Source organism: Phasianus colchicus, chromosome 1 (assembly GCF_987193195.1).
Source record: "Phasianus colchicus chromosome 1, bPhaCol1.hap1.1, whole genome shotgun sequence".
In the NCBI taxonomy this organism is placed as follows: Eukaryota; Metazoa; Chordata; class Aves; order Galliformes; family Phasianidae; genus Phasianus; species Phasianus colchicus.
The window spans coordinates 197,692,442-197,705,662 of record NC_143436.1 but is presented as its reverse complement, the minus strand read 5'-3'; the positions used below and the strand labels follow the sequence as shown (position 1 = coordinate 197,705,662).

The 13,221-nt window shown below is 54.0% G+C and overlaps 1 protein-coding gene across 1 annotated transcript; it reads left to right on the top strand.

Moving 5' to 3' along the window:
* Window positions 1–9,907: 9,907 nt before the first annotated feature.
* LOC116239511 (olfactory receptor 52B2-like) lies at window positions 9,908–10,882 on the top strand. Its single transcript, XM_031609625.2, has one exon. It carries the CDS (start codon window positions 9,908–9,910, stop codon window positions 10,880–10,882), a length of 975 nt encoding a protein of 324 aa, XP_031465485.1.
* Window positions 10,883–13,221: the final 2,339 nt, after the last annotated feature.

Here is a 13,221-nt window from a genome sequence, read left to right as displayed (position 1 = left end):
GCCTTCACATTGCTGCCCCCCCCCCCCCTCCCCCCCAACTCCCTGGGCTGCTGTGCCAGAGCATCACCACTGCCCTGAAAAGAAATCCTCTCCAGTACCCAACCTGAACCTCCCCTAATGCAACTCGAGGCCACGCTGTGCCTGTGCCCATCATGCGGCACCACTGCGGGGCAGTTCCCATTGCTGGATGGGTCATGGGACATCCTATTTTCTTGGCCGACAGTGGCCCCAACCATGGGCAGCACTACTCAGGGTGATGAGAGGGGCAAGGCATTTGGATAGATTTGTGCTCAGCGTGGTGCAAAGCTTAATGAGCGAGGTGTCCCATCAGCTGTAGGGGCAGCCAGCACACTGCGTTAGCTCACCTATTGATATTTTACAGGGCTTTCAAAACAGAGCTTGTGCCCAACGAGAACTATAAACCACAGTGTAAAACAGAAAGCACAGATCAAATCAATAACCTGCCCAGTAATGAAAGACATTTCCTCTGCAGTGGGTGAGATCCAATAAACACAGTGCCCTATGGGACAGCCCTGGTGCAGCCCTGGCTCAGCACTGGAGCAGCTCCATCCACCTGTGAGCAGTGGAACGGTGCCTGCAGTGCTCCTGCATGACTCCCCAGCACCAGCTGCTCCTGCTCCATGCAAGCAGCAATTCCATTCGTGCCTCTGTGTCAGGATGCGTTTGGTCAAGGTCTCATTTTCTGCATCCATCTCTGCAGCTCAGTGCTGTCCAGAGGCAGTGCTGAGATTTATCCTCAGTCCATGCCAAGCATATCTTGGGGACGAAGGCTGCTATCAGCACAACCCAGAGATGTGATTCCTTCACCAGCACCGCCTGCATCCCCTGACAGCTGCAGGAGACCCGAGCACAGCGAGGAGCAAAGCAGCAGAGTGGGCACAGCGCTGCCATGGTGCTGCTCCTCAGCTGCCACTTTTTTGCCAGGTGCCATCATGCTCCCATCAGTGTAACACACAGTGCTGCGGTGCCACCGCCTCCACATGGAGCTTCAGTCCTTGGGGCTGACTTATTAGAGAAGTGCTCAATGCCCCATGCGTGCTGGTGTGCAGAAGACATTGGATAATCCCTCATACTTTAACTTCTGGTTAACGCTGAAGTGGACAAGGGGTTGGACTGAGTAATCTTTGTAGATCCTTTTCAACTGTTCTATTCTATTCTATTCTGTTCTATCAAGGGGAAATGGTTTCAAACAAGAAGAGAGCAGATTTAGATTGAGTATAAGGAAGAAGTTGTTTCTGTGATTCCCTGTCCCACAGTGAGGGCGGTGAAGCAGTGGCACAGGTTGCCCAGAGAGAAGGCGGATGCTCCGTTCCTGGAGACACTCACGGTTAGGGCATGGGGCTTTGAGCACTGATGGAGCTGTGGATCGTTTCCCCTTCCCCTCCCCCTTTCTCCTTCTCCTTCTCCTTCTCCTTCTTCATGCCATCCCCATTTCCATGCCGTCCCCATCCCCATCCCATCCCATTCCCATCCTCATCCCCATCCCATTCTCACCCCCATCCCATCCCATCCCATCCCATCCCATCCCATCCCGTCCCGTCCCGTCCCGTCCCGTCCCGTCCCGTCCCGTCCCTGTCCCTGTCCCTGTCCACATTCCAATCCCATCTGAATCCCTATCCCTACCCACATCCCCATCCCATCCCATCCCATCCCATCCCATCCCATCCCATCCCATCCCATCCCATCCCATCCCATCCCAAAACAATTATCAAGACAGAAACTGGAGGAGTGTGAGTGATGGAGGCCATGTATGAGTCGCTCAGCACAGTGTGAGGTTCTGCAGCTCTGTGTCCAAACTCGGATCATCCGCTCAGTGCTGACCCTCTGCTCTGCTGCCCCATAACGTGCTGAGCCTGAACCCACTGCTGCTTCTCAGCCCCATGGAGCTCTGCACCTCCTGTGTGCTCCCACCCTAGGCAGGCAGTTCCAAGGCAGGGGTGGCACAGAGTGGAGTGACATGGAGCTGGGATGGCATGGAGCTGGGGTAGCACAGAGCTGGGATGGCACAGAGCTGGGTTAACTCTCCTTCCATATGTTGGATACCACTTTTTGTATTCCATTATCTGTTGAGGAATTTAATTTGTTAACTCGATTGGGTCTGAAGCTCTTCCTGCCTTGAGGGAACTCAGTGTCACTGAATGCTCCTTTCTCCTGCCCACAGCTCTTGGTCTCAGTGTCCTCATGGGCTTTTTTTCACCGAGCTCTCGAGACGCTCTCATCCCATTGCCATCAATCAGGGGCACTGCAGCCCTCCCTTTGTTTCCTGATGCCACTGCAGCACTGCTGATGCACATGTGCTGCTGTTTGGTTCTCTGCACTTCCATCACACATGGCTCCATCTCATTTCTGAACATTTCAATCCTTCCCTTGAGGCCCCTCAGCTCCTGCCCTCCCAAACCCGCAGCTGTGGCCACAGTTGTGCTCTGCTCATTGACTGACAGACAGACAGGCACAGACGTACATACACGGACTGACAGATAGCCACAGACAGACAGATGGAGCTATCAAGGAGTTCGCTGCTTTGGAGAGTTCCCATTCCACTGTTCCATCAGCAGTGCTGAGCTGCACCTGCACACCCCAGGTTTCTCCCTGGTGGGGACATCGCTTCCTCTGCAGGGGGATTATGGATAATACATTCTGGTCTAATTAAAATTTGCTGAAGTAATTAGGAGATAATGGCCTCGGTGTTCTTTGGGGTATGAGGCTTAACAGTCTGATTATTGCATGATTAGATCTCTGCTGGCTAGAAGAAATTTCACAATCAGGATACCTTCAGCTTTGCAGAACATTTAATTGTTGAAAGCCACCAAATGTCCCCTCCAGTGGGAACAGGGATCGCGAGCACCTGGGCAGTGGGGCCACAGTGGTATCTCCTTCCTGTCCCCATCCTCATCCCTATCCCTGTCCCTGTCACTGTCCTTCATGGGGAGTGGGGACACATGGGGCTGCCAGGTGGGCTGAATGCCAAATGGGCTGGAACCTGCAGCACCAGAGCACTTTGGATCCCATCACAGGGGCTGCTATTTATCTCCTAAGACAGACTGAGGACAGTATCCATCATGTCCTGAAACAATGCCATCATCTCCTGGGAGGGTACGCAGCATCTCCTGGGACAGAGAATCATGGAGATGTAAAGGTTGGAAGATCATCTCATCCAACATCATCATCATCTCCCAGGACATCACCCATCATATCCTGGGGACCACTCCAGGCAGAGCAGGGTCAGCTGGAGAAGTGGCACAGAGGGACGAAGTCAGTGGGCACAGTGGGGGGGGCTGGGTTGGGCCCAGGGATCTCGGGGGGCTTTTCCAGCCTTCATGATACTATGACTGGATGAGTCACAGGAGGGCATGAGGCTTACAAAAGCCCCATAGGATCCCTCTGCAGCTCCCTGGATGGTTCCTGCTCTGTGCCACACAGTGCTGCTCAAACTGACTGTTAATTAGGAGATGATGAAGCCAGAAAAGAGCAGTAAGTGTCGGGAGGGAGAAATCAAATAAGGGCAGAACAAGCAAAATGAAAACATTCCCCAGAACAATAACATGCAGTGGTTAACCTGCTTAAGGAAGTGCAAACAAGCAGCAATGGAAATGAAAACAAGTGGTGCTTGCAGCACCAGAACTAATTACGACAGAAGCACGTGAAGCCACTTCTATTTCTGATAGCTTTGAGGTAGTTTTGCTCTTTGTTTTGCTGATCTGTTCTTTTTGTTCTTCTCTTGGAAAGACAGCATTAGAATAGAATCATCAGCGTTGGAAAAGACCTCTGAGATCATCACGTCTAACCATCGACCCACCTCATCTAACCAAAAATGAGAGATCCCAGTTCTGTCCTCTGAGGGAATGGGCTGGAGCCTCTGCTGGGTCAGACCCACGTAGACTGTGGGTGCATTGGTAGATAGAGTGGTTCTACCATGTCAGCAGGAGGGCTGTATGCTAAGAGAGACACTGGGGACCAGGGATGAGATGTTACCTGTGAGACCCATGGTGGGGCTGACGTCACCACAGTCCCACCTCCATGCAGGTCCCCGTTGGGTCCTGGGGCACTGGGGAGGTGCAGGTGGCAGGGGCAGCCCAACAAGATCTGCCTGTCCTGGTTTGATGGCTACAGTGATGGAGCTTTAGGGTTGGTGCATGAGATGTGCAGGTAAAGGCTCTGCTTTTGGAGCAGCAGTGCTTCTCCCCTTGAAGCGCACTGCAGCCGTACCATGTCTGGGATGGAGGACTCAGACTGAGGGCATCCATCCCAACACCCATCGGGGCAATGCTCATCTTCCAGTGGTGCACCACTGGCTGCACTCTGCTCCTTTCCTTAGGTGCCACAGCCATGGTCCTGCTGTGCTTGCCTTTCCTCTGCATGGGAAGCAGTCACTGAAGATAACTGCTGGTAGTTTGTACCTGTATTCTGCTCTGCTCCTATGGCCAGGTGCGCTGAGCAGCTGATGGAGCTGTGATTGTTCCAATTCATTGTGGGGAAATTGGGCCTTTAAGGATCCCTTCCTACTCTGTGTTTCCATGCTCAGTGCCCCATCTCCTGACCACGGGTGTCTCCAGGGATGGGTCACCCACCACCTCTCCGGGCAACCTGTGCCAGTGCCTCACCACCCTCAGTGTAAACAATTTTTTCCTTATATACAATCTAATTCTCCCCTCTTTTAGTTTGAAACCATTTCTCCTTGTCCTATCACACAGACCTTGCTGAAGAGTGTCTCCCTCCTTTCCCCCAGCCCCTTTTTGGATAGGCAACCAAAGGGAAGGGCAGCAAATCCAGGTGACCCGAGAAGTGCACCCAATGCACTCTTTCCTCCACGTGACATCAAATGTCACTTGTGCACCTGAAGTAATCCTCAGTGTGTCCTCAATGTGCAACAGGAGTGCACTGCTGCCTGCTGCCCCAAAGCATGGCTGTGCCGTGTCAGCCTGTGGTGTGAAACCCAGCAGCACTGATGTGGCACTGGTGCTATTCCTTCCAGAAATGGGAAAAGGACAAGAATAAAAGAGCAGCCAACTGCCTGTGAGCTCATAGAAAACAACACAGAGGAGTCTGTGTACAATAACTGAAGATAAAGCAGCGCCCAGCCAGCCTGGATTCATAGAAGCACAGAACGGCTTGGCTTGGAAGGGAGAGGTTGGTTGGAAAAGATCTCCGAGCCCAAATGTCAGCCCATCCCCACCATGCCCAAAAGTGAAGAATCGGGCAGGTGGGCAGGAGCACCATCCCTAGGAGACATGAGGTGACACTCCTGTCCCGTGCAGCAGTGTCATGGCCATGGGAGCAGTGGGACCCAAGTGAGTGTGGCCATGGCCACAGCACCCACACAGGTGAGGGCTGGTGCTGCTGTGCTCTGTGTCTCCATTGCCACACAGGTAAAAGCTCTGTGCTGCCAGCCGTCTGCTTCCAATGGTGCACAGCTGCTTTGTGTGCACCACGACGCTTGTGCTGAGTGGGGCTGATAAATGTGTCATGGCAATTTGAGAGTGCTGAGGCTGGAGCAGAGCGTGCTGCTGCTGGCACTGCCCTGCCCTGCAACCCGGCTATTGCTGTGGGATCTCCACGTCACACAGGGAAAGCTCTCAGAGGAAAGATGGTCCTGGCAGCAAAAATAGCATCTCTGGAGCATCCGTGCTGCTGCTTCTCTGCATTTCTATTCTCTTGACCTCGAGGCTGTGTGGTGTTTGCTGCCGAGCTATTATGGGCGGTGAGCACCATGTTCTGCCTCCTCTTCTCCCAGGGAGAAAACACTTAAAGGTTAAATGTATACTGGGCATCACTCAGTGAGTTCTGTGGTTGGAAATGCAGTCATATAGCAAATGTTTGGGCATGCGCAGACTTGGGGGTTTCAGCTTTCTCCAGGACAGCCCAGCCCAGCCCTGGCCTGTGAGCAATTCCCCTCTCTCTGGAAGAAGAAAAATGCAACCAACTTGGTGTTGTGGAACTCAAGTCTACGTGCCTCTGATCTCTTCATGGGACATTCTTAGTGTTCTGCTTTGGAAACTGAAAGAACCAAGTCCAATGGTGAAATGAGAGCTGAACTGCAGAGGTGCCTTTTGGAGAGCAGCTGGAGTGCATGCGCTGAGATCTGCCCCATGGCTTCAGACTGAGCCCTGGGCAGATGCACTGGGTGTGGGGCAGGATCTATGGGGAGAGCAGGCTGCTCCCAGCAGTATTTGGCTTCTCCTCTGCTTTGCAGACATCTGGGCAGTGAAGGCATCAGGGACTGGGTTGGGGGAGGCAGGGGCCAATGGCACAGCTCCTCCTGGACCTCCAGAGCTGCAGTGCTGCGTCTCACTCTGACCCACTGCTCCCGGTGTGGGGAGGTGTTCGGGTCCCACGGGGACCTCATTACTCTGATAGCAAAGCGCTCAGCTCTGAGGAAACGCTGGCTCCAAGCAGCTGTGGGAGAGAAATGCCAAAAGCATCAGCACCGACCCAACGGAGCTCTGCTCTGCTGGGGCTGTGCCAGGGCAGAACCGCGTCTCATCCAGGCTGTGCCGTGATTTCTGCACCCACAGAGTGGGAGGAAAGCATCGTGTGCTGGGAGGATGAGGACTGTGAAATAAACAGTGATAATTGAAAAGCCTTCAAACAATGGCACAGTGGCTGTGTTAGCAGAGCTGGCAGCACCAGCTGAATCCAACCTGGGAATGTGAGCAGGTGATGTTGGGCAGGGAGCACGCAGTGTGCACAGCCTGTGTGTCCCCACAGCCCCGCTGCAGGGAGAGGCTTTGCTAAAGAAGGGGAGCATGAAGAGGGGAAAACAGCACAGCAAAGAGGGGTCCCTCACCAGGCACTGTGCCATTGGCTGGGCACAGAGCTGCAGAGGTGCTCCGATGTGTTGCCAGCAGCCCCCAGGAGAGGTCCAGACCTGGTGCAGAGGGTCCATCTTCGGTGTGAGTACACACGTGTGTGCACAGGGGGTGGCAGTGCACTCTAAAGCAGCGATGGTGTTTGGGAACTGCTCACTGCAGTGCGTGCTATGCAACCAACATTCCCCAGAGGGGATGATGAGGATCCGAATGGGGTCGTGCCACGATGTGCCTTGCAAACCTGGGGGCTGGCATCCCCTCCATGTCAAGCTGTGGAGCCCCTCACCCTCCACATTCACCCCAACTGCACTCGGTGCCATTGCTGCAGGATCTCTCCGGGAAGGATCCCACTGCCGTGCTGCGGCCCTAAAGCATTTCTTACCTCACAGAGACCTCTAGAGTCCACTCCGGCGCACGCGGCGTTTGTCCAGCCTCCAGTACGTGGTGCCGGCCCCACAGAGACTCCCCTGTTTCGTGCTGTCTGTGAATGTACCAAGGGTGTGCCCTGTCCCGTTGCCCAGACGTTTAATGGTGATGCTGGATGGACTGGACCCAGCTCTGAGCCCAGCAGCACTCTGCTCGTTGCTGACCTCCAACAGGCCGTGCCCCACTGCCTACTGGGATGGGGCTTGGTGCACACGGATGAACAGGGGCTGCTCCAGCACCCGTGGGGCAGCAGCAACTCCAGCCCTGCCTGGTGGGGCTGATGCTCTCAGTCCTGGTGTTTCCAGGTCCTCCCAGCTTGGTGCTGTGGGGCACTGGTCCCTCTGAGAGCAGATCCAAACCGGAAAGTTACGGCAAACGTCAACAGGAACCTGGGCAGGACTGAGTGTGACTGGTACTGATGGTACCAGAAACCTGCCAGGTGTTCTCCAGATGAACGAGATGCAGAGCTCCTGCAGTGAGGGCTGAGCAGGAGATGGGCAGGGGGTGGGCAAAAGAGAGGCAGGAAGAGGCAGGGAGGAACAGGGCAGGTGATGGGCAGAGAGGGCAGTGGAGCAGGGCAGCACTTGGTGTGCAGATGATGGAAATACTGAAGGTATCTCTGCTGTCTGCTTGCACATATATTGTTCTGAGCCTGAGGAAGTACAGCAGTGGAACCATGCAAGAAATCACTGAATGATGGGCGTTGCACTGCAAAGCAAGTAGTACAGAATTCACCCTGCTGGTTTCATCCCAAAAGAACACAGTTACTCTCAATCACTTTGATTTGGTTTTGGGTGGAAAGCAATCATCAGTTCACAGAGTCCTTAGGACTTCAGGCTCATTTTTCTCCTGCATGGACGGATCTTCAACATGTCAGATGCAGGCAGATGTTTTCAGACCATCTTTTAGTATTGCTTTGCATCCTTCAAACAAAGTTGTTGTTCCAGTTCCTTTATTTGGCCACCATCTTGTATGTTAGAAATGCCTCTGCAATAGCAATGAGTTATGAATTATGCAGTTCTGGTGTTCTGGTCAGTGCTGGCCCAGACCAGCAGCTCGACCTGAGCAGAGACCTCTGCAGCTGCTGGGCAGTGTGAGCACATCAACGTGGCCGCTTCGCTGTTTGCAGATCATTGACTGTGGGTTGGAGTGAGAGGGAGGAACCCTTCCCACGGAGACAGGGGCAGAGCTGGGGCTGGGGACTGCTGGGGAGGTTTCAGAGCACAAGAAGCCAGCAGGCACCTGGTGGGACAATGCAGGGCCCATCAGCAGGGTGCTGCAGGCTCTGCTGCGTGCACTGAGTGGGAGTGCAATGCAAATGGTGGAGAGCAGGAAATGCCTTCACTCACCTGCAGGCTCACTTCTGGTTAATCTTTAATGCAGAACAGTTTAAAAGCCCACAGAACACCACAGCTCCCGCCGTGGTTTGGGAGGGGAAGGTTTAACCACAGCCCTCAGCCTTCAGGAGGGACCCACACTGCACCCACTGGGGCTCAGCTGAGAGCTGGGCTGACCCTGTGGGATGTGTTGTGCCAGCATCGGTGTTTGGGCAAGGATTCCTGCTTGAAAGGAGCAGAAAGCAGTGAGCTGACAGGTGAGAGAAATCTGCTTCTGTGCCTCTGAGGGATAAGGGCTCCCTGCACCCCTGTAGGCAGGGCAGTCAGCACGGAATGGCTGTGGTGCCTGGGAATGTCTGGAGAGGTCCTGCATTCCTGCATGTCTGCCCCTGTTTGGCTCTTTGTAGCCTCTCTGGGATGGGTCAGGGATACAAAAAGGGGGGATAAGGACAAGGGGGAATGGTTGTAAAGTGAGACAGGGGAGGTTTAGGTTGGATATGAGGAGGAAGTTTTTGAGCCAGAGGGTGGTGAGGCACTGGAACAGGTTGCCCAAGGAGGCTGTGGATGCCCCATCCCTGCAGGCATTCAAGGCCAGGCTGGATGTGGCTCTGGGCAGCCTGGGCTGCTGGTTGGTGACCTGCACACAGCAGGGGGTTGGAACTGGATGAGCAACCTTTTCAACGCAGCCCATTCTATCATTCTATGATTCTATGAAAAAACACTTTATATCATTTACAACTGGATCAACGTGTTTCTGTGGGTGGAAATAGAGGGATAAACTGGTCCAGCAGAAGTTCCAGGGGTGCTCACAACCCCTGGGGTGGTGGTTGTGTGCCAGCCACATCCAGGACGCCTGGCAGCATCAGAGCTGATTTTATTCCTGACTTAACAAGGAGCTCTCAGAAACTGATCCGAACAGATGGAGGCATTGTATTGTTTCATCAAGTGGGGCTGACAACTGCCTGCTGTCCGCCACAGAGCAAGCCAAGTGCCTTCTTGTGACAGTATGTAAGAGAGAGAACAGGACCCAACCTGTTGCACAGTTCATGTGGAGGGACGGAGAAGACGTTTTTCATTCAGACACAGTTCATGGGGGTTGATGGACAAAGATGAATAGATTCCTCTGTGCAGCAAAATGCACCAAGTGAGGCCCTGAGCCTCAGAACGGCTCCGTTTGGAGACCAGCTGGAAAGTGTATGCTGCACACAGCAACATTCATGTGTCAGTGGGTGGGCATGGGTTAACACACCGCATTATTTATCCTGCACTCTTTCCCTTACTGAGCAGAACTGGGCTGACGCTGGGAGCAGCAGCACCATGTACGAGCTCAATGAAAGCAGCTTCGACCCCATCACCTTCGTCCTGACCGGTATCCCGGGCATGGAGGAGTCCCACATCTGGATCTCTGTCCCTTTCTGCCTGATGTACATCACTGCACTGTTCAGCAACTCCGTCCTGCTCTTTGTCATCGCCACGGAGCGGAGCCTCCACGAGCCCATGTACCTCTTCCTCGCCATGCTGGCTGTGTCCGACCTGATGCTTTCGACCACGACGGTGCCCAAAATGCTGGCGATCTTCTGGTTCAGCGCCCGGGAAATTTCCTTCGACGCCTGCGTTACTCAGATGTTCTTCACCCACTTCAGCTTCATCGTGGAGTCGTCCGTCCTGCTGGCCATGGCCTTCGACCGCTACGTGGCCGTCTGCGACCCGCTGCGCTACCCGTCCACCTTGACCCCCTCGGTGATCGGGAAGATCGCGCTGAGCGCTGTGCTCCGGGGCTTCTGCATCATGTTCCCTCCCATCTTCCTGCTGAAACGACTGCCCTACTGCGGGCACAACGTCATGCCCCACACCTACTGTGAGCACATGGGCATTGCCCGCCTGGCCTGCGCCGACATCAGGGCCAACGTCTGGTACGGGCTGACCACGGCACTGCTGTCCTCTGGGCTGGACGTGGTGCTCATCGCCATCTCCTACGGGCTCATCCTCAGGACTGTCTTCCAGCTGCCATCCCCCGAGGCTCGCCTCAAAACCCTGAGCACCTGCGGCTCCCACCTCTGCGTCATCCTCATGTTCTACACGCCCGCCTTCTTCTCCTTCCTCACGCACCGCTTTGGCCACAGCATTCCAGGCCACGTCCACATCCTGTTGGCCAACCTCTATGTCGTGGTCCCACCGATGCTCAACCCCATTGTGTACGGGGTGAGGACGCGGCAGATCCGCGAGCGCGTGGTCCGCCTGCTCTGCCCTGCAGGGCAGTGTCCCCATCCTGGCTGTGGGAGCTGCTGCTGAGGGAAAGGGGACACGGGATGGGCTCTGGAAGGCAGCGTGAGGTGTGCTTGCACTGGGGTAATGGATTTGTCCACCGGGCTCTAGAGAAGCTGAAGGGTTTTTGGATACATGGGCCATCCCCCTTCATTGCTACTGATGCTGTCCCTGAGTGCTTCATGCAGCAGAGATGGAACATGTGGGTCGGAAGAGGAAATGTCCATTAAACCACAGTGTCCAATACCACACTCAAAACTCCACGACAAACTGAATCACGGAATCACAGAATAGCTCGGGTTGGAAGGGACCTCAAGGATCACGAAGCTCCAACCCCCACCGCAGGCAGGGCCACCAACCTCCACATTTCACAGCAGCCCAGGCTGCCCAGGGCCCCATCCAACCTGGCCTTGAACACCTCCAGGGTTGCATGGGGCATCCACAGCCTCTCTGGGCAGCTGTCCCAGCACCTCACCACTCTCTCTCTAAAGAACTTGAGGTAGACAGTGGTCTCAAATCCTCACATTCCATAGGGACATTTTTTCCTTACAAAATTGTTTCACAGCACAGCAGTGCTCAGTGTAAAATGCGTGTCCTTTCCTCCCATACTGCCCTTTGATCACCCACCAATTTGTTGTCATACATTCAATTTATTCTTCAACACCAGGAAAGTGTTGTCCAACATTTTCTCACTCCTCACCTTGGTCTACAGAGCAGTTGTACCAATCATACTGTGTTCTGCTTGAAGCTGGTGGCGATCTGCCTCAGTGCAGAGTGAGCGCCAGATGTATCTGGAGCTTCTCAGTCCCCTGGAAGCATCTCAGCCACGGCTCTGTCTGCTCCCATCATGGAGGGAAGCACAGCAGTCCTTCCATCCGCATCCTTCCATCTGGAGCTCTGCATGGCATTGCTTAGGTGAGTGGGATTGCCCTGCTGTCTTGTCCTTATGGCCGGGTCCCAGTGGCCATTCTGGCTCAGTGGTTAAGTGCCAAAATTTCCATTGCCCAAGGGATGAAGAAGAGTAGGGACTGCACCAGAGCCTGGAGACCTTTCTTTCATCTTTCCTTTGTGTTTTACTGGGTGGGGAGTTGAGATAAAGGCTTGCCTTTCCCCCTTGCATCATTCCTGCTCTCTGATCCATAATTTCTACCCCCCACTTGGAGACAATTTTGTGCCTGGGTTGAGCTTGGGGCTTCATGCATCCTGACCAGTGAAACCATCCTCATCTGGGCAGCAACCACAGCCCTCTGAGTGCAGTGATTTGGGGGCTGTGTCTGGAGGCTGATCCTGCAGTCTCACTCCCACAGCAGTGCCAGGAGCTGGGATGCTCTGCTTCGTGGCAGCTGTGAGACCCAAGGAACTGTGCTGTGTGGTGGGGCCAAGGGCACGAGATGGGCAGGATGAGACGGGCAGGGATGCAGCAACCCAACCCTGCTCCGCTCCGGGCCTCCCAGTGGCACATCTGCAAGCTCAAGAGAAGAAGGAGAGAAAGAGATCCATAATAATAATAAAAAAAAAGTAATAATTCGTGGCACTTTCAGCACATTTCTTTTTTTCTTTGTGGTTTTATTTTTTTGTGTGTGTGCTTTCATCAAAGCCTGTGAGAGGCAGAGCGGAAATGAAGGTCTGTTCACTCAGGGCTGTTTGCTTAGCAGTGATAACAGAGCTGGTGGAAATGCTGCTCGTATTGCTGCTCCCAAAGCATTTTTGTATCTCTCTTAGCAAAGAGTATTTACGGAGAGCAGCCCACGTGATCTCTGATAGGACACTGCACTGTATCAAAAGCAACAGGTTGGGAGAGCAATCTGGTGTAGCCAGAGCATGAATACATTCAGGCTGCAATGAGATGCTTTGGGGTTTTCAGGGCTGTCACAGCAACGTGGAGGTTGGGGTGAGAATCTGGATGCTCGTGTCTGCAAGAGGCTTTGCAGGGTTCCCCCAGCCCTGCCCAAAGCACGAGCTGGTTGACAAACCCTTCTGCTGAGGAGGTTCTCCCAAAAGATTTCTGACCAGCTGGAGCGGCAGCTGACCCACCATCCAGATTCACCACTGCAGGACAGTTCAGCTCCATGGAGTCTCAACTCTATGGTTATTTTTGCTGTCTTCTCTGCTTCCCTTCTGTTGCCTCTCCTTGATGATGATCTGAGGGGTGTACTTACCTCTACGCACAGCAGCAGTTTGGCCACAAGTGGGTGTGCTCAGGGCACACAAGTTGGAGTCTGCTGCTGGGAATGGCCCCTCTTATCACTGCCCATCCTGGAGTTAGGGAGCAGTGGGACCACCCTCAGCAGGAGCTGCACAGGTGAGAAACAAAGCAGTAGACCCAGCTTCAAAGTGCTTCCAAACCAAGTAGTGGAAAATGCATA

What these genes read in the sequence shown, in the direction of transcription:
- LOC116239511 (XM_031609625.2), top strand. Translation starts at nt 9,908, where the DNA reads ATGTACGAGCTCAATGAAAGCAGCTTCGACCCCATCACCTTCGTCCTG.